The sequence below is a fragment of the Petromyzon marinus genome, chromosome 19, assembly GCF_048934315.1.
Source record: "Petromyzon marinus isolate PM22_M1 ecotype Great Lakes invasive population chromosome 19, UKy_Petmar_22M1.pri1.0, whole genome shotgun sequence".
In the NCBI taxonomy this organism is placed as follows: Eukaryota; Metazoa; Chordata; class Hyperoartia; order Petromyzontiformes; family Petromyzontidae; genus Petromyzon; species Petromyzon marinus.
The window spans coordinates 12,719,064-12,739,487 of NC_133685.1; the positions used below are offsets into that span (position 1 = coordinate 12,719,064).

The 20,424-nt window shown below is 51.1% G+C and overlaps 1 protein-coding gene and 1 long non-coding RNA gene across 2 annotated transcripts in view; one reads left to right on the top strand and one right to left on the bottom strand.

The window, feature by feature from the left end:
• The first annotated feature begins 2,789 nt into the window (after positions 1-2,789).
• The window catches only part of LOC116943824 (uncharacterized), a 67,348-nt gene continuing 49,713 nt past the window's right edge, over positions 2,790-20,424 (top strand). The window contains exon 1 of the long non-coding RNA XR_004403002.2: positions 2,790-2,968. This is a non-coding gene — a long non-coding RNA (uncharacterized LOC116943824). The remainder of the gene's footprint in view (positions 2,969-20,424) is intronic.
• LOC116943822 (keratin, type II cytoskeletal 8-like) lies at positions 6,548-15,214 on the bottom strand. Its single transcript, XM_032957053.2, has 9 exons — positions 14,617-15,214; positions 13,602-13,810; positions 12,583-12,643; positions 11,333-11,428; positions 10,920-11,084; positions 10,503-10,628; positions 9,176-9,396; positions 8,021-8,220; positions 6,548-7,128 (listed from the first exon to the last, which is right to left on the bottom strand). The coding sequence occupies exons 1-9, from the start codon at positions 15,013-15,015 to the stop codon at positions 7,118-7,120; spliced, it is 1,488 nt and encodes a 495-aa protein (XP_032812944.1). The 5' UTR covers positions 15,016-15,214; the 3' UTR covers positions 6,548-7,117.

Genomic DNA, 20,424 nt, shown 5'->3' on the forward strand with positions numbered 1-20,424 from the left:
TCCGGAGTCCTCGTTGCTTTACACTCCACGCGTGCGCATTCCTGGGCGCCACGCCCGGCTGACGCCTGTGCCCCGGCTCCCTGTGCCCAGTGTGCTGTTTACACAGAGGTCAGTGGGAGAACTTACAAAGACAAAGATGCCCCGGATAGCCTGTAACTGACTGTAGGGGCAAGTGCTGTTAGCGAGCACCTATGAAGGCTGGCACGGCATACGAGGGGGTGGGTGGCCAATACCACGCCCGGCCGCCTTTGTCTCGCCGGTGGCGACGTTTACTACACACCGCACCAGGTACTCATTTGAGGCTGAGTCGACTTAGGGGAGGCCCAGGACCGGTGCAGATATTCGTCGCCGGTGTTGGCCGTGAGCGGGAATCGAACTTGTGGGCCCCGGGGTTCGTGGTTGCAGCGCGCTAACCGCTGCACCACCGCTCCGCGCGAGAACTTGCACACACGCACACGCGTGCACCTACGTCCTTAGGGTGCGGCACGAGAGGCACGGAGACGGCACGGGTGAATGGAATCACAGAGAGAGAGAGACAGCGAGAGATAGAGAGAAAAATAAGAATGTAACAATAATAGAGAAATGATAAAATAACAATAACAGAAATAATAAAGTAACAATCATAGAGGGCTAATTAAATAACAATAAGAGCGATAATAAAAGAACAATAAATGAGCAATCATAAAGAATAACAATGACAGAAATAATAAAATAACAATAAGAGAGAAACAAAAAAATGACAGAGAAGGTAGAGAGGAAAAAAAGACGAACGCCGTATGCGGAGAGAAGAGAGTTTCGTGTTGGCACACGGGAGATAGGGAGATAATCGAACTCACAGTCATGCAGATAACAGCGATCGATACGCATACAGATAGATCCACCCGCACGCGGACTCAGGCCGGCAGAGATGAAGAGACAAACGCAAGGTAAATGCGACAACGCAGAGACAGACTTCGACGCGGAGACACGGAGACTTACAACTGAGTTACACCGGGACACGGGCCACAGGTTAAAAAAAACCCTCTGGGTCGCAAAATGAACAGCAGCATCGCCACCTACTGGTAGACGAAGGTCCACTTGCAGGCCAGTGCTGTGTTTACCCACGTGCCGCACAGGGAGAGGGGGGGGGGTCCCTCGTTAAATACATAAATACAAATAGTGGGTGGGTGGCCAGCGCCATGCCCGGCCGCCTTTGTCTCCCCCAGTGGCGTTGTTTACACACCGCGACCAGGTTACTCATTTGAGGCTGAGTCGACCTAGGGGGAGGAGGCCCAGGAACCGGTTCGGATAGTCGTCACCGGTGTTGGTGGTGGCCGTGAGCTGGACTCGAACTCGGGTCCGACGGGTCCGTAGCCCTTAATACATCACGAGGCCACAGAGCCACATTCTCCGCATGCCCCTTGAAGCTTTAACAATCCACCGAGTTCACGGGCCGCTGCTGGGCGCACGACAGCGACGGTTTGAGGGGATAGAGAAAGGCGTCTTACGATGACGACGATGGCGGTGAAATGTCAGATTTCTCGGTAGTTGCGCACTGAGTCTCAATACTTTCTGCATGGGATGTGTGGCTGATGAGATTTTTCGGGAGTCATTTTATTTTGTGCGTGGACAAAAAAAAAATATAGTGTAATAGTTAAGAACCCTGCACGAGTCACCAATAGTGGTGGAAATTCGGAGTTTCCATCACGGGGAGGTGAGTTCATCCGTGGAACTAATCACCGTTGATGTCCCCACTTAAGTGGCGCTCATTTTCACCGAAAGCGCGATTGGTCAAGAATCGCAAATGAGCCGCGTCTCTTCCAAGCCGCGCTTGATCTACCCCCGGGAACCCACGGGTGTTTTGTTTGTAGACGAAAAATAAATGGAAGCGGCCTTCAACCAGCAGTGGATGGATGATGGCTGCTGGTGCTGATGGAGAACCGACCAGGTCCCCCATGCAGCGCTCCTCGATGATTTATCCCCGTGGCTCGACAGAGTTGCGGAGTGTTGGCGAAATACCTGTGGTGTAGAATCGTCAAAACAAACGATGAGAAACTTCAAACACTTCACCTGGCCCGCGGAGGTGCGAGCCGTGGGGAATGCGTGACATTGAGTCGGCGTGAAACCAAACCCTAGGGCGCTCGGAGCGGTGGTTACGAGTTACCAGGCGAAACCGAATTCGATGATACTTGGGGAGTAGTGAGGACAGTCTTCACCGACTCTCGACAAGAGAGAGATAACACTATCTGATTCGGTCTTCGAGACTCCAGAATTGACCGAAACCCGCACTTGACCAGCCTGGTGAAGTATGGTCAAAACAACCCCCGTTACCGACGGACAAAGGTGTGGTGGGTAGGAGGATACCTTCAATCCAGCAACGGATCGACAAAAGGCTGCGCGTTTTCCTTTTAAACTTTCATCTGCACCGCTATTTTCTTTCCACGCAGTTGGGAGCCGAGCACAACGGACGGGTAACGCAACGTCAACACATCGCCGCTCGCCAATAAGTAGCGGCGACGTCACCGGGGCGCTTGTACCAGGCCACGTGCACTGGCCACGTGGCGGCGTCGAAGGCTCGCGCGGTCACGGAACAGACCCAGGTGTCGTCACGGGTTGACCCGCTGAGATTGACCGGCGGATCAGTCCTCGCGTTCACGCGACACGGCACCCGCTGCTTTGCGATGCACGCAAATCGCGCAACGCAGAGACCCCCACCCCCCCAGCCCCCTGCATTCACGGGCACACACAAACTTCTCTCAAATGTCACTCGTGTGTCGTGCCAGCTCACTGGCAGTGCCAGCACTGTATGTTTACCCCCCCCACTCACCCTCCCCCAATACGCGCAATGGATGTGGGTTGTGAAGTTGACGCGCGCCCTGCGAGCGCTCTCTCGCGAAACCGGTTTGGCGAGCGGCATGTTTCTCCCACCAAGCTCCAGTTCCTCCGAAAGCCACCGATTGTCCACCCCTTACCTAACGTCTCCTCCTCGGTAAGTCGCTGAGCCCTGCATGCGCCTGACGATTAATGGACACGTGGTACAATGTAGCCCCCCCTTTCTCTTGCACCGTGTTGCATAGATGAAAAGCAACGGACCGAGTTTTGAAGCGTTCACAGGAATGTGATACTCGCACCGTGTCGGTTCGTATACGATGATGGCGTCGCCGTTCATGCAAATCGCGTCTCACAATCGCTGGGGTGCCCACGAGCAAAGCTGCAAAGGCAGCGACCGGGCGGTGAGACGGCGCGCTGTCCACAATGGACCAAGCTCCACAATCCTCCATATACTAATATAATTTGGGGCCAATTAATGAGCGTTTATATGCATGGGGGGGGGGATCCAGAAGACGCAGAGAAAACCACACGCGTGCGAGGTTGCGGCGGGCAATATTTCGTTCCATGCAGAAGGGACAGATGATATTGGCCCGCATGTCATCATTGTTTTGACTTCTCGTGGTGGGCGAGCCCAGGGTATAAACTCCTCGTCGACGCCAACGTGAAGTGAGTTGCACAACATTTTGTGCGATCCACCAACCGTGGCTGTCCCCCACAGTGCCCGAGTAGGAGGTCACGTGCGTAGCCACCACCGCGGGGCTGTGATCGTCGTCATCCCATCGCTGTTTAAGGCGAATTTGAAAAGCCATTCGATGAACGTCTGGAATCGCCGCCAGACGGATTCCAGTTGTGCAAGGTAAAGGCGCAGCCGCGTAATTTCTTTCTCAACACCGCTGCTAGCGGAAAGGCCTCCACCATAGCAGGAGCTCTGGAGGTGTATTTGGACCTTGTCTTGGAAGAGTATCCCACACTTTACCCCACCACACACTTGCCGATCGTCTGAACGGGAGTTCGAACCGGCCACCTCTGGATTGCAACTCCTGTGTGCCAGGGACGTGCGGTCAGGGGAGGCAGGGGAGGCAGAGCTTCGACTGGCATACTCAAATGACAATAGCTGTTACGAAAAGTAAAAAATAAGAATAAGCAAATACAATAAATATTAAGATGTTTCCACTGATCTGTGTTATAAATGTCATTTCTGTACGATTCCAATCATTTTTAGAGTCAAAATCGCGAAATTTGCGGAGCTCCGCTGCAAATACAGGGAGAGACGAGAGGTGAGGCAGCGACGAACTCAGCCTCCCCTCTGATTGCGCAACCCCTCAGTAACTGGATGGAGCGCGGGCAATAAGCGCGTGCCTGTTACTATCTCAGTATGTCACCAATGTAATGTTTGTAGACCCCTTCATTTCATGTACTCGCCTTCCATACTCCAGGTAACTTATTTCACGTGTGTGTATAAAGATATTTAGGCTCGCTGGTCTCGTCATTAAACTGCAATGAAAAAGCACCAGGGGAGGCAGCTATCACATCTGCCTCACTGAGGGGGACGTGTCTAACACGCCCCCGTCTGTGAGGCCACGCCCCCTCCGTGAGACCACGCCCCCACAGTGTGTGAATCTGGCTCTCACACGAGCCAGTGCCTCCCCAGCCATTGACCCCCGGGTTACATTTGCACTTCCTACAAAAGCTGCTGGTATTGGATAATGGTTCATCGAGTCATAGTGTGAGGCAATGCGCATCAGACGCGGGTTCCAGCACGACTACGTGCAGCGCAGTCTCTCGTGTTTGAGATGTATTTAGGTCGTGCCTTGGTTGGATCTTCAATGAGCGTCTTGTTAGAGACAGCACTGTCCTAAAATAAAAAAGGTGACGTTTGGGGCAATTGCCCCTTTACCATAGCACACGTATAGAGAGGCCGGGACAGAGACAGAGTGGATACGAATTGTAGACTGCACTTTAAACCATGGGGCCTGATGCAAAAATGGTCAAAACGTTGCATATTATAATATTTCCCATATAAGGCTGCAGTGTTATTGACGAAGGTTGTAAATTATTTTGTGATCTGTGCTTGTGCACCACTGCCCAACGCAGCAACACCGATTAATTACTTTAAATGTTTCATGCGAGGGGGAGTATCACTCAAATCTTTGCACAGATAGGGTTCAATAATCCATTGCTATACAGCCATTTGCTGGGTTACCTGGCTCTACAAGTCTACAGCACCTGGTAATTCTTCCCCGTCACTTATACAACTCCCCATCGGGGTTAACTCAGCTCGGCGTTCACGATCCCACGGGATTTGCTTTAATTCATGAATGCTGACTCCTTATCCCCCCCACCCACACTGGCTGACCAGGCTTAATCCAGCTCAGCTTTCGAGATACAACGAGATCCGTTTCGTTAAAGGTCGATTTGCTCATAGACAAAACATCTTATCGAGGCTTTCCTGGGTACAACTGTTGTCAAGCTGTCATAGGTAATTGCATACTCGCCAAGGTGTCATGAGGCCTGCTATTACCCTCCTTGAAAAAAAAAACCCATTAATCTTACACATCCTTTTTTTTTCTTTTCATCCGAAGTTACACCACATTCATGTAGCCGAGAGGGCAATGTGGCGGTGATGTCTGTTTTGACGCGCCCGCTCATGAGACATGACATTTAATACGAGCGGGTCAATTGCGAGCGCCGCTTATAAATGCATCGGAACCAAACCCTTGGGGCTTGGCGCGATGATTCAACCACTCCCCGTTACGCAAGCGGGAAACGTCCTCGTGCAGCGATGTCGGGCTGGGTACGCGCTCCCTCTCCCCACGCGCGCCTGCGGGTTGTACCGCGTGTAGTTGGGCGCCATGTCCGACGTTTCCACTCCACTTGCCCGGAGCTGCTTCGGTAACATTATTTTTAGAGAGATCGTATTAAGCGTTTGCCGGCTGCTGTTGTTGCCGCCGCTCCCGGGCGCCACGGTGGCGAGATGTTAACTACCTCGCCTGGTATACAGGAGGTCGTGAGTTCGATCCTGATCCTGATGCCTGCTGTATATTTGGAGTTTGCGTGTCTCTCTCCCCGTGGTCGCGTGAATTTTTATCCAGGTGATCTGTTTTTTTCCTCCACATTTAGAATCATGCGTATAGGGTATTTGGCTGCTATAATTTTCCACGCAATAAACCACTTCGTTGAGCTATCACTTGTGGTCAGGTCGCTTCTGAAAAAAAGCTATATAGCCCAGTGGGCCATACCTGGTAAAATAATAAGTGTAGTTTAGTTTTAAAAATAATTTAGTTTTTGGCAATTCCTCGATGCTGAGTGGCAGAGTCCGCTTTGGAAGACTGGCCGATATTGTTTCAGAAACTGCGACATCGAGGGAGAGGCTGATCTGACTCAATGCTAATTATTTAGCGATGCTTCCAATGTGGTGCACAAGCACACGTTAATCCTAATTAATAACCAGCAACACATTTGTCAATAACACTGGGGCCTTAAAAGAACAAAAAATAGGTGACATTTCGGGCAGTGGCATATCTTCACATGTCTTCACATGCCATAGAAGATGGGGCCGTTGCCTGAAAGTCAGTGTTATTGATGCATTTGTTGAGTTAACATTTTTTTGTCATTGAATACGTTTTCTGAATTTAATTCAGTTCCTGAAGAAGCTCCGATCCTGAATTTAATTCAGTTCCTGGAGGAGCTCCCAGCACGTAGAGCGAAACGTCGGACATCGTGCATAACAACGCGATGAGCTGCCACAGGGCGTCTGTGTAATGCCACCAAGCAGGAGTCAATACGCCCCCTCAAATACCGCAGAGATAACACAACTTAGAACGTTTTTTTTTAACAAAGATTTTTTTAATAATCCATGATTGTGTATGGTTAAGCAAGCCATGAAAAAAAGTCTAATTTTTTTTGACAAGAAATAGATGGCATTTAGCATTTCTAGCATTGGCAACGTAGTAGAAAATAAGCTGTCAAATGGAGGGATGTCTGGCCACAGACACGAGTTCGCTGTACAGCTAACTACTCGCGGTGTTCAGAGCGCGTGAGCCGAGCGCCAATTATCAGTGGGGGGGATGACATCACAAGTGAATCTGATGAAGAACAGTCTTTGCGACGTTCCACTCTCTAGCATTGTTTCACAAAACTGCCGTGTGGCATTGGAGCAATGTGTAAGTTCCCTTAGCAAATAGAAGCGTAAGCGGCACTGTCATAAACATTGTCGAGTGCTCGTGGTGTGTGGGGGGAGCAAAGTCGACGTGATGCGGTCCTTCTTCGCGAATGCCTCTGGGATCTCTTGGCAACCGTGTGGGCTTTAGTAGTGTGCTGTGGAAGACAAAGGGAGAGTGATTATTCGGCCCAAAAGACCATTGAGGCATTTCCCGACTCTGACGCCTGCTGTATATTTGTAGTTTGCACGTCTCTCTATCTCTCTCTCTCCCCGTAGCCACGTGTGATTTTCTCCAGATCCTCCGGGGTTTCCCCCTCCACAGTTAGAATCAACATTCGTGTTAAGAGTATTTGGCTGCTAGAGATTTCCACGTGATGATACGCCACTTCGTTGAGCTATCATTTGTGAGGGCCAGGTCGTTACTGTAAAAAAGCTATACAGCTCTGTGTGGGCCTTACCTGGTAAAAAAGTGTAATAGTTAGAGCCCTGCCAGAGCCACCAGTGGTGGTGGAAATTCGGAGTTCCCATCACGGAAGTGAGTTCATCCGTGGAACCAATCACCGTTGATGCCTCCGCCCGCAAGTGACGCTCACTTTCACCGAAAGCGCGATTAGTCAAGAGGCGCAAATGAGCTGCGTCTTGATCTCCCCCCGGGAGCCACGGTTGTTTTGTGTGGGGAGAAAAATGGAAGCGTCCTTCAAACAGCAGTGGATAGATCATGGCTGCTGCTGATAGAGAACCGAAGGAGAGCGCTCTTCAATGATTTATCCCCGTGGCTCGAGCCTAGGATCGGTTCAGATGCTGCTCGCCGCTGACGTGAGCCATGGCCGGGAATGGAACTGGGCTCTCCGGGTTTGTAACGTGGTGCACTAACCACCACACCCCTAGAACATCATATATGCCCTTCCATAAGTGGAGTACTTTCTCCGGCTTGTGATTGGACAGCTGTTGACAGATGCGTGGAGGTGACAGGGTGGGGGGGGGGGGATGGGGTGTGCAAGGTGGGGGGGGGCGTGAGGGGAGCAGAGGGGGGTCTCAGCCACTCACTTGACATCTTGATGGAGCCGGAGCTCATCTGGCTGTAGTTTCCACCTCCGCTGTGGCTTCCACCTCCGCTGTAGCTTCCACCTCCGCTGTAGCTTCCACCTCCGCCGATGGAGCACATCATGTCTCCCCCAAAGGCTGATCCTCCCTGGCTGTGGAGCTGTCCCCCGCTCTGCGTGATGTGTTGGGTGATCACGTTCAGCCTGGTGTGGATGAGAGACAGCTCGGGGTTGACCACCTGTCCTGGTTTTTTCGTCCACCACCACCACCACTACCCAGGATCGTTTCTATTTTGCTTTGATGAATCATCTTCTGATGATGCTGCTACTGCGTTGGCAGTGGTGCACAAGCACAAATGATAATAGTAATAATAAAAGGTCGACACATTCGTCAACAATATTGTGGCCTTAAAAGGAACAAAAATATTTCATAGGCGACGTTTTGGACAGCGGTCCTTCGGAGCAAATTCGTATTTTTGATTGCTTAACGATAAAAAATGTGCATATTATACACAGCTACAGATATCGAGGTTACGTTTAGGCTCGTGGGCAAACACAAACTATTCACGGCAAGAAACAATACAAACGAGATGGGACAAACTGAGACTAAAAATATATATTTATTCGTGAATGGAATCTACCAACCTGTCACAACAATTCAAACACGGAAGTGACTGACAGCGCCTCTAGTGGCTCTAGCAGTGGTGTGATGCTTTTACATCCAACGTGAACATTGAGTCTTACCGGTATTGTGGATAAAACCAAAAAGTCAATGTTAACCGATGTAGCATGTCTCTAAATAAAATATCGTGTCTTCTGAACTGACGTTTCCCAGCAGCAACTCTGCACTGGGTCTGACATTGTCGCTCTCATAAGCACATCAAAGTCAATTTGGCTCAGGCCTCAGATCCGAGGGGGAGGTGTTTGAGACTCGGGGACTCAGATGGGGGCCAAGGGGACCTCACCTGGCATTTTGTGGCCAGGTCGCTTCTGAAAAAGAGCTACGTAGTTCAGTGGGCTTTAACTGTTAAAAAATAATATGATTATCGTTTCGTTTATCTTGCCCGGGTTCTCCAAAACGTCTCTGTGGCCCAGTGTTCAGCGCTTGAAACAGGAAATCTGCTCTGCAGATTGAGGCGGTGTGACGCGGAACACATACCTGGACTCCTCTCCCTCCAGCAGCTTGCGGTAGGTGACGATCTCGATGTCCAGAGCCAGCTTGACGTTCATGAGCTCCTGGTACTCGCGCACGTGTCTGGCCATCTCCTGCTTGGCCTTGTGGATCTCCTCCTCCAGTTGGGCGATGGCCGCCTTGGCCTCCCGAATGTCGGCCTCTCCGCGTCCCTCCGCCTCGGCGATGGCCGACTCCAGCTTGGCGCGCTGCGAGGACGGACGGCGCGATTGGGGGATGGGCGACGCGGACGTGAAACGCGGACCGCCCCTGGGACGTCGCAAGCGCAGAGGTTGTGGGGTCGGCACAGGGCCCCCCCCCCGACCCAATTTCACCTTCTCCCTATTTGTATCCCGGCGTCTGAGCCCCATAGGCCTGTGAGCCCACCTCCCCTCCCACGGTGCAGAAGGACCCCCCCGGCACTGTTGCAGGGCCGGCTTTCACTCTGAACTGACCACATTTTCAAATCGTGGACGTGTCATTATTCTGTCAGAATGCTTTGTGTTGTTTGATGCTTTCACAACGAAGGTTTAAAGCGTTCCAACTTTAGCTTTGTCCATCCATCGATTTGTCTGTCCATCCGCCCCTAATAGAGGGGCCATCAACTTTTTCCATCCATTTGTCTGTCTAATAGAGGGGGCACTATAACTGTCATGAAGATAACCCAATTTCGACACAACTGGAGTATAATGTTGTGTTGCTTGCGACTGAAAACCAGCTACATTGATCAAAGAGCCATGTCTGGCCACCTCTCCTTTGCTTTATTTAAATTAAACTTTGAGTCACTATGAGAAGCAGCTGTACTCAGGGGTGGCGCAGGGCTTAACTTCAGCGAGGTGTACCTGGGTCAGCAACCCAGACAATATTTCCACACCCAGCACACCACCTCCAGTATACCTCTCGGTATGTATGTAATGAACATCTTTCGCGCTGCACGTAGCCGACCGCGCTAATCGGAGGTGAGGGGTTTAGGACAACAAACTAAACACAAAAATCAGTTTTAAAGAAATTCGTTTTCAATCTTAGATTTAAAAGTGCATAGCTCCAGTGGCTTAAACATATCGGACGGAGGAGCGTTCCAGACGGCCGCAGGAGTGCATCTACAAGCGCGCGATGCGGTGACCACCGTCCTTGTTCGATGGCAAGCCAAAAGCCGCTGTGAGGGTGACCGGCGTTCGCGTGAAATGTCTGTGGCTTCCGTGAGCGGTCTCCCGGATTCTAGCCCTGCCTCTTGGTGGCGCCTGCTCAGTTCGTCGGCGGTGGAGCTGCCCGTCGGCATGCTCCCCCAGTCCCCCCGCCCACCCCCTCCCCTCACCTGCTTCTTGAGGGCCTCCATCTCGGCGCGGAAGCGCTGCATCTGGCGGTTGAGCTCGGTGATCTCGTTCCTGGTCATGCGCAGCTCCTCGTCGTTCCTCCCGCTGTCCGAGTGCAGGCTCTGGAACTGATCGTGCGCGACGGCGGGAGAGGCGCTCGCTAAAGCCGCCGAACGGCAACAACAACGGACCGGTGCCGGTAGCGCAGGGGGGGCAAAATAATTTTGGTGGGTGACATTTTGTCGCAATGGGGCAAGGGAGGCAGGGGGAGCGGGGGTACTTGGCGGTAGAAATAGAGAGAGATGGAGAGAGGGAGAGATGGACACGGACAGATAGGCGGACAGAGAGGGACGCAGAGAGACAGGAGGGTGGAGAGAGACGAGTAACGACGCCGCTCCGCCGGTGGCACGCCGCCCCACCTTGTCCTGGTAGAAGGCGTCCGCCTCGGCCCGGCTCCGCGCCGCGATGGTCTCGTACTGTTGACGCACGTCGGCGATGATGCCGTCAACGTCCAGGTTGCGGCTGTTGTCGATCTCCACCAGCACGTTGGTGTGCTTGATCTGGGCCTCCAGCTCGCTGAGCTCCTGCCGAAGGGCCACGCGGTGTCAGCGTACTGTGGTGTGGAGGAAGGTGACGTCGACGCGTGAAGTCTGGCTGTGAAGATGGATTATGGGCTGAGCCGATCCCCAAGTGGGATTTGAACTCGCAACCTTCCGATTGTGGCCACTGGGCCTGCCTCACAGACGGGGGCTCTATTCTGGAACAGTGAGGAGGCGAAGATTGCCCACCCCCCCCTATGACGTCACGATGTTGTGACCGAGAGTGAGCCCACCTGGGTGAAGATGCTCCTCAGGAAGTTGATTTCGTCCACGAGGCCTTGTAGGCGAGTCTCAAGCTCCACCTTGGAGAGGTACGCCCCATCAACATCCTGTGGTTGGAGAGCGAGAGATGGCGTGGGTTAGCGGTGCTGCCGCGCCTCGGATGTTGGGAGAGAGCGAGAGATGACGTGGGTTAGTGGTGCAGCTACGCCTCGGATGTTGGGGCTGTCCCCATCAGTGAATTGCTCGCGTTGGGGTCAGGGGTCAGATAAAAGGAGTCCTGTTGCACCATAATTATATTATGGGTGCTACGGTGGCAAGATGTTAACTACCTCGCCTGGTCCATAGGAGTCCTTGGGTTCGATCCCGACTCCTGTATATTTGGAGTTTGCATGTTCTCCCTGTGGTCACGTGAATCTGGTTTTTACCTCCACATTTAGAAACATGCGAATATAATATTTGTTTGCTATATATTTTCACACGATGAGCTATGATTTGTGGCCAAGTCGTTTCTAAAAAATAGCTACATAGGCTAGTGGGCCTTACCTGGTAATATAAAAAAGTTAAGTTCGTTATTGGATCTATGCATCTACTGGTCAGCGACTCGGCACTGAGCCCACTGTTTGTGCACTGCTCTGTATTTAAAGAACACATTCGTCAATATCATTCCTGCGCGTAGCATTAAAAGGTAAATATATAACAGGCGACGTTTCTGGCAATTGCGTACTTAGTTTGTGTGCTTTGAAGAAGGGCCACTGCTGCCCGAAATGTTGCCTACTTCTACATATACATATGGTCTAATTCTTTTCGGGCCGCTGTGTTCATGACAAATATGTCGCAGTTGTTTCTTGTCTTGGTATATGTGCTCGTACACCACCGGCACTGCCGACACAGCGGCAGCAGCACCAAATAAATTGTTTTAAATGTTCCGTGGTCAATAAAATTGGAAAGTACGTTGCCTTTGTTGACGGAAGAAAGAAAAAAAACGCCGACACCGTAATATTTTTTATCCAAAAATGTGTTGGCGTCTCCTATCCGTATCTGGACATCTTGGGGTGGGTGGGGGTGGGTGGGTTTTAGGTGGGGGTGGTTTCTGGACATTCACGGTGACCAGAGCCACCAGTGGGGTTCCTGCAAGTGCCGCGGGACTGCGCGAGCACCACGACCCCAGCGAGTTCTCGTTTTGCACGTCAACAATTACAATAACCCACCCCCCCACCGCAATCATCGCGCAGGGCAGAATAATTCCGCGACGCTTTCCCACCTTCTTGACGACCACGAACTCGCCCTCGGCTGCGTTGCGGTTGTTGATCTCTGCCTCGTATCTGCAAGCAAAAAAAAACATTTTGAATTATTGTTATATATATATTTTGTTAGTTTTAGATGTATCAAAAATAATGAATGAACTTGGAATGCTTCTATAGACGTTGCCGCGTTATAATGGTTACCAACGGTCCTCGGCTCAATCTCCCGGCACGGCAGCTGGCACAACACGGGGAAAAGTTTCTGAAATCCAACCCCCCACCGCCGCTCCCTTGCCACCGCCTCCGTCCAACCAGCATAATGAATGGGCACACCACAGTTCGGTTGCACGGCAGGTGGTGGGTGGTGGGGTAAACTGTGGGGACCGTTTGTAGCCAACCGTGCTAATCGGAGGTGCGGGGAAAGGACAGCAAAATACACAGGAAGAGCAGCTCTAAAGAAATGAGTTTTCAATCTCAGTGATTTCAACGTTGTCTGGACCGCGTTGGACGAGTGGGTTAAATACCCTCGAGAGGGGCTGCGTGGAGATCCTTCTGGTCGAGGCTTCTTCCACTAGCAGTGATGTGGGGCAAGCAGTTGCAGGGCTGCGCCTTTACCTTCCACTTCCCAGCATTCCATTGCCATCATCGACTCGTTCGCTTCAATAGACCAGGGTATTGCATTACAGCGAATGAAAAGCGAAGTGATTTCCTGCTCAAATGAGCATTCGAGGAGGCAAGTGCTCGTATCCAGTTTTCAGCCCTGAGCCAGCGGTGCAAATTTCAAATTCCCATGTCGGAGGAGAGTTCATCCACAGGGCAACCACTGCCAATATCTCCACAACGTGCTACTCAGTTTATCGACTCAGGAGGGGAGGCGAGGGTGAGCGGAGAGCGTGGTTGGTTAGAGTCAATTCCATACCAGGATTTGAACTTGCAGCCTTCCGATTGCGAGCTGCTTGCCCCCACCGCTGCTATGCCACAAAAAAAAAAACCCCACACGGCTGCGAATGTTGGATGAGAGGCGGACGCAGCCACCTACTTGGCCCTGAAGTCCTCCACGACGGCCTGCATCTGGCCCAGGTTTCCGTTCAGCTGACCCTTGTCGTGGCCCAGGCCGTCGAGCTGCCGCCGCAGCCCGTTGATGTAGGCCTCGAACATCTCGTCGATGCTGGAGCCGGTCGTGGTCTTCTCCTGCAGCGCGTACCACTGTGCCTCCAGCACCTTGTTCTGCTGCTCCAGGAAGCGCACCTGAAACGACGAGAATTCGAAGGAGTAGGCAAAGTGGGCTCAGGAATCGGGGAGTGATTGGCTCGAGCGGGGACAGACAGCTGCCGTGCCCCGCAGGGTGGCCGGAGAGAGTTCCCCGAGCGGGAGTCTCGTAGGTTCCATGTGCACCTGGAACATTCTGCGCTTGTTTGCGACGAGTGGCTGTCCATTGAGAAGCTAACGCAAAAGAGCCCCGGTTTTTACTTTGACCTGGGCAGTGTTACTCTGAATTGGGCCAGTTTGTTGGCATGAAAGCCAATTTCTAAATCGTTTTATGACATCGCGGAGGCTTAAACTTGCTTATAAATGAGTGAATTTATCATAATGGCACCATAAGTAAACATTAAAGCCGTCGATCGAATCCCAGCAATTGTGAAGATTGTATTGGCACTCGTTTAGCTACCCCACCTGATGTTGTGCCACATCACAATATAAAAACCTGGGCACAAATCAAGAATGTTTGTTTCCCAGAGTTCACTTGCAGCCCATTAGATTCTATGCACAGGCCGCCAACAGTGAGCAAACTTAAGCAATAAAAACAGCTACGGTATTCCAGTGTGAGTCGAGAGATGAACAACTAATGCCAAATTCGTGAGATTCTGGGTCTGGATCGCAAAAGCCAACACCAACCATTCGCTGAGCTCCGAGCGATTGTGAGAATTCGTCACATTGGGCCCATATGAGCGCGTCGAAGTTGTCAACCAAATGGGCAACGTCGCCCCCACCACCCACGTCACAAAGTGAAATAGGCGCGGGCGCGCGCATGAGCACTTGCGGCTCGTGCCCACCTTGTCGATGAAGTTGGCGAAGCGGTCGTTGAGGTGCTTGATGGCCTCCTTCTCCTGGGTGCGCGTGGGCAGCACCGAGCGGTCGATGTCCACGGGGGCCGCGGAGGCCAGCGCCGCGGCCGAAATCGCCGCGCCCACTCCGCCCACGCCGTAGCCGTAGCCGCCGCTGCCGCTGCCGTAGCCGAAGCTGGAGGCGGCCGAGCCGGCCCGGTACGACGAGCCGCCGAGCGCCGTGCTGCGGCGGCTGAACGCGGAGCCTCCCCCCGCGCTGAAGCGGCTGCCCCCCATGCCGCCGCCGAACGAGCGGCTGCTGAAGCCGCCGCTGACGACGCGAGGGCCCCCCGCGCTGCTGCGGGTGGACGTCCTCTTGGTGGTCGACACTTTGATGCTGGCGGACATGGCTGCTGATCGAAGGTAGATTTTTGCCGGGTGCGAAGTACGGGTGGTGGTAGTAGCGGTTGTTGTGCTGACGGGGCAGAATAGAAGCAGCTGCTGGGAAAGGCGCGTCGGGCTTTCAACAAAAACGAGCGGAGGTGGAGACCTGAGGTTCGGAGCCAGAGAGCCGAGGCTTTTATAGCGACGACGAACAGCCGACCACCCCAGCCCCACCACCAACCCCCTTTTAATTCCCGAAAGAGGCTCCCACCGCTCAATTGGCTGATCCACGTAAGAATTTGGATGATGCACAGGGCTACACCCAAAGGCTTCAGTCAGTCGTTCGCCTAGACTGATTGATTAATTGTCATGACACATTCGTGTCATAATTGCAGACCTCCACCCCCTTCCCCGGCTCGCGCGCGATACCGGGCACACGGGGGGCTATTTTTGAATCCGAACGCTTTTTCTGTTTCGCCCCGACGAGCCTTCACACTCCAGTGGCTCTGATGGCGGGGGGGGGGGGGGGGCGGTGGGGGGGGGAGCGAACGTGTTGCGACGTTAATCAATGGAGGAACATTTTTACATTCGTTGCAACGTAAGTACGTTTTCAGTCGCCCCAATGACACGGGGGAGGGGGGGGGGGGTTGCGGCCGGGGGGGGGGTGAAGGTAGGAGTGAAAGCAGATGATCGCCCCAGACTGTGAGTAATATCAAGGCGGGTCCGCCGTGTGTGCACCGCGCAGATTAAGGGAGGCTCCGTGCCGGTCTGTGGCCGCCACTCGGGTTTGTGTTCCAGCATGCCTGCACGCCTTGTCGGTAGTGAGATCACCTCCCGCACCGGCTCCCCACTCAAACCTCTCGCCTGTGGTGAAGGAGGTGAAACGTAAAACGCCTCGCGTCTAAAAATCACCGCATTTCGCAGGTGGAGCCAGAAAATTTCACAATGGGAATAACTTTTAATTTGGCCACGGATAGCAGCGGTTTGGTGTGTCATATCTGACACCTTTCCCGGGTGCCCGTGACCCACGCCCCCCTCCCACCTTGCCACTTTCACCAACTTTCACCCAACAGCGTGGTGAAATATGGCCAAACTATCCCTATGGCTGATGCGGTGTGCAGAGGCCCCCATCCATATGACGGACTATGCGAGTGAGGATTACACAAATTCGATTTTGCCCATCCAGATGACATTAATGGGCACCGTTATGATCAGCAGCCATGACCAATCTACAATACTATTCTTGCTGTCCTTCCCCCACACCTCTGATTAGCATGGTTCGCACCACGTATGGTGCGAAAGAAGTTCAACAAACATACATACATGACAGCAGCAATATGTTTAGAAGATAAATGTCGAGGCCTGCTAGCTAGGATGAGAGAGGGCTCGAAGCAAGAGTTTGTGTAGTTTTAATATTCCACCGTTGAAGGAGCACATACTGCAGTGGTTGTCTATATGGACCATGGTTTGTGTTGCAGGGCCATGATCGCACCACTCTGGCTTGTCTGTGATTTTCCATTCATGAAGAAGGTGTGCGCATGGGCCTGTTGATGTTCTGATGTGATTGAAGGTTGCACCATCAATGTCAATGCCAGGAGGTGCGATGTTCGGGTCTCAAATGACGTATTTATTCTGGATGTCTGCGTTGTTCCACTCTGTTTAGCCAACTTTCTTCGGTATCTGGGTGGGACTTTAGGATGATGACAACAGCGCAATCCCAGAAGGGAGATTGGGACTTAATTCAGTGATGAGGTAACATTTTTGAGGCCTTGGTTGAGGGGTAGAGCCTGGGCCACAACAATAGGTGTCCTCTCCTTTGCTTTTTGCAGGTCTCTGCAGATGTTTGGTGTCAGAATGTTCGCTAGAAACAGTGAGCTTTGGAATTGGTGTCTGTTTCAGTGTTCCGATTCTGATGCGCATTGCATGATTTTATTGTGCCTGTTGTGTTTTTTTGTACGAGATCCCAGACTAGGCTGGAGCACAGTACTCTGCTACGGATTAGATCATCAGTGAGAGGGCAGCATTTTCGCAGCACATAATTTAAGGCACCCAAGGAAATTTTTGCAAGTTTCTATAGCACGGCCATTCTTGATTTGATCTTTTCAGGCATCTGTTTGATGTGGTGCTTGAAGTTCAGACTCTTGTCCATGATGTTTCTTAGATATTTGGCCGTGGGGTCGTAGTACACTGGTCTACCACACAAGAACACATCAAGGGTGGCATCTACTGCACGATTGTTCAGGTGGTTTAGGAGGGATGTGGTCTGAGTCTCCAGCGAAGGAAATATGCCTCCAATAACAGTCGATGAGCTGTCAGAGTATTTTGTATCGAGTATTGTCAAATAGTGAGGGTGCGAGTGCCGAGTGAGCCATGAGGGAGGCCATTGTTCATAATTATCTTGCGGCTGTGTTCACCAGCGATGTGTACGGCAAATCGACTGCTGGATGAACACGTTGTGGGGAGGTCTTTATTCAGCTATGGTACGGGGTCCATGTCCTTTGCAGGTTGCAGTAGACTTATAGTACGGCAAAGGCAAGTGGTCACCCGACTTAACTGAGCGACGCCATTGAATCCATGTGTACCATCACGAAACCTGCACTTACGTGCGATGGACCTGCTGCTGAGTGTGAGATCCACTCGGCTTAGCACAGCAGAACGGAGCTGTCTGTCTGCAATCCCCCACCCCCCGTAGTCTGGAGCAGTCTCTGCCAACTGAGGCCTTGACAATCTGTGCTTTTCAGACCGCACCCAAAAAACATTTATTTTCTCTTCTGCTCCTCACGTTCAGTTTTGTTTTTTTCAGGCAGGCGGCTGTGTTGTTGCCGTTAAGTGGCAGAGGGGTCTGGTGACGCGTGATCACTCTGCGTGCGGAATCGACGCTGTTACTGGGGAGGTGGTATAAGCCATTACAAATAAACGTTCTAAAAATTGTTCCACATCACTGCCACCACATTCAATCGATGCAGTAATCTACCGAGCACTTGCACTCGATGACATCAGAGATCCGCCTCTGTGGTGGGCGCCCCTCTCTGGCACGTTTCCCTCCCTTGGGTGCCACCCCATCATTCGTCTCGACTGTTCGCCGTGTCCTGTTGAGCGCCGTGTCCCTTAGGGCCCCGTGTCCCTTAGAGTGCCGTGTCTCTTAGAGTGCCGTGTCCCTTAGAGTGCCGTGTCTCTTAGAGTGCCGTGTCCCTTAGGGCCCCGTGTCCCTGTGAGCACCGTGTCCCTTAGAGTGCCGTGTCCCTTAGAGTACCGTGTCCCTTAGAGTGCCGTGTCCCTTAGAGTGCCGTGTCCCTTAGAGTACCGTGTCCCTTAGAGTACCGTGTCCCTTAGAGTGCCGTGTCCCTTAGAGTGCCGTGTCTCTTAGAGTGCCGTGTCCCTGTGAGTGCGGTCTCACTTCGAGCCGTGCGTCCTGCACAAGCTCGCTTTTGACTATCCCAAGAACGAGCTTTGGAATAGGTGGCAAATCCTTTTGCCGTTGCAGCACCTGAGCTTCGAAAACAACCTTGTTTTCCTCCCTTGGCATCGTGAATCTTCTTTCAAAAAAACATCCTGAAGCATAAGATTAGTGCTGGATACAACCACATTTGCCAATGTGATTTGCAACTTTGATCCTTACCCCTGTATCGATAGTTAAATTTTAATGTGCAATTTTATTTAGAGACTTTTGTGTTGTCTTCCTATGGTCTCGGACTGTTGTTGTTTTGCGGCCTTGCCCAGGCTTGCATTTATTGTTGAAAAATCGGAAGGAAGTTATATAGTTTTGGAATTTACACTTATATACTTTATTTTCACGTATTTATTTTGGTGACTTCTTGCTTACCTTTACAATACTTTTTGTATTGCAACTTTCTGACCCACCGCTTCATAGCTCATCAGATTCCTCCAGTCTAAATAAAGATTCCGATTCTGATTATTTTACAACCGGCGGTGGGGCTTGGGGGGCTCAGCGGTAGCACGCTCAGCGATTGTTGCAGAGGATTGCCGTTCGAACTCAGCGGCCACCCTGATTAATTATGCGCTTCTGTGTAACGACCGTAATAATTCACACTTTCTGCTTCGCAGTGGATGTTAAAAAAGTCCGGCGACGCCTAACGCAAGAGTGGGCCACCGTGTGTCGGCGTCACGGTCCAATTCGGTCGTGCCTCCGATCTGCTCGGTTGGCTACGTATGGTGTGAAAGAAGTTCAGTGTACGTGCATACATAGAATGGTTGGCTACATGCAGTACGGAAGAAGTTCAACATACATACAAAGCACTGTTGGCTACGTACAGTGCGAAATAAGTTCAACGTACATATATACAAAGCATTAATAGTTGGGGATGAGCAGTTATATCTATGGTTTAGGCCAATTAGTTTCATAGACAAGGCATATGAGAGCATGTTTGTTTGCATGTTTAGCCACACGTATGTGTGGTTCATGCAGACTTGGTGCCTTGCAATAGGTATCGATTTGGTGTTCGAACATCTTAAGCACCTCCCGTTGTATTGCCAGAAGGGTAAAGCCTATTCGTATTTTTTCATCACGCATACATACACATTTGCCAAATTCAAAACGTGACCTGCGAATTACTTGGGAATATAACGTAGCAACCATCGCCCCCTGTTTCGAAAACGTGACAGGACCCTCCGGCAAAAATGAGTCAAGAGGCTCAGATAGGCTTTCTTGGTTAAACAAGCACAATACTACTAATAACACTGTGTAACAATACTTCTTTTGTTCCTGGGTAGTAAGTGTTATTTCCTAATTGATTATGCCTCAAAGCATAGAAAATGTCTTATTCACCCACAAACTTTGCGTTTGTGACAATGAAAGTGATATTTTGTAATTGACCTATTTTCCAGAATTTTCCGGATAGATTCAGTGCTGAGTAAACTTGGAGTAACTTCTAGAACATTCTGGAACTTTCCAGTAATATAAATAGTAGTATAAATACAGAAGCCTTAAGCCCACCAGTTCAGTTTAGTTCCAGCTGCCTAAGTGGATACATATCTGCATTTTTCTGAGATGGCATTAAGAGGCTGCAAGCATCTGGTAGACACATTTTGCTATGTCTGTGGCCAATTTATCAAGATAAGAGCGAAAAAGCAGATGCTTCCACAGAGTACTAAGATGTGTGAGGCCTTCAAGGTATATTTCGGATTGCCTGTCAGAGATCAAGACAAACCCTGGGCACCTCATTTCACCTGCGAGCAATGCAAAAAACTCTGGAAGGTAAGATGGACAATTGTTGCTCGGAATTTTATGTTATAACATTTGTAAAAATTTGTAAAATTGTAAAAGTTTTTAATTAAAAAATGTTTGACAATTTTCAATATTATTGAAAAAAGATATCATATATGAAAAATGTTGCGAGAATCTCTTACACATTAGTCATGGGTGATATAAATGTATTTTTTATAGGATGGTACAGAGGGGAAAAGAGAGCCATG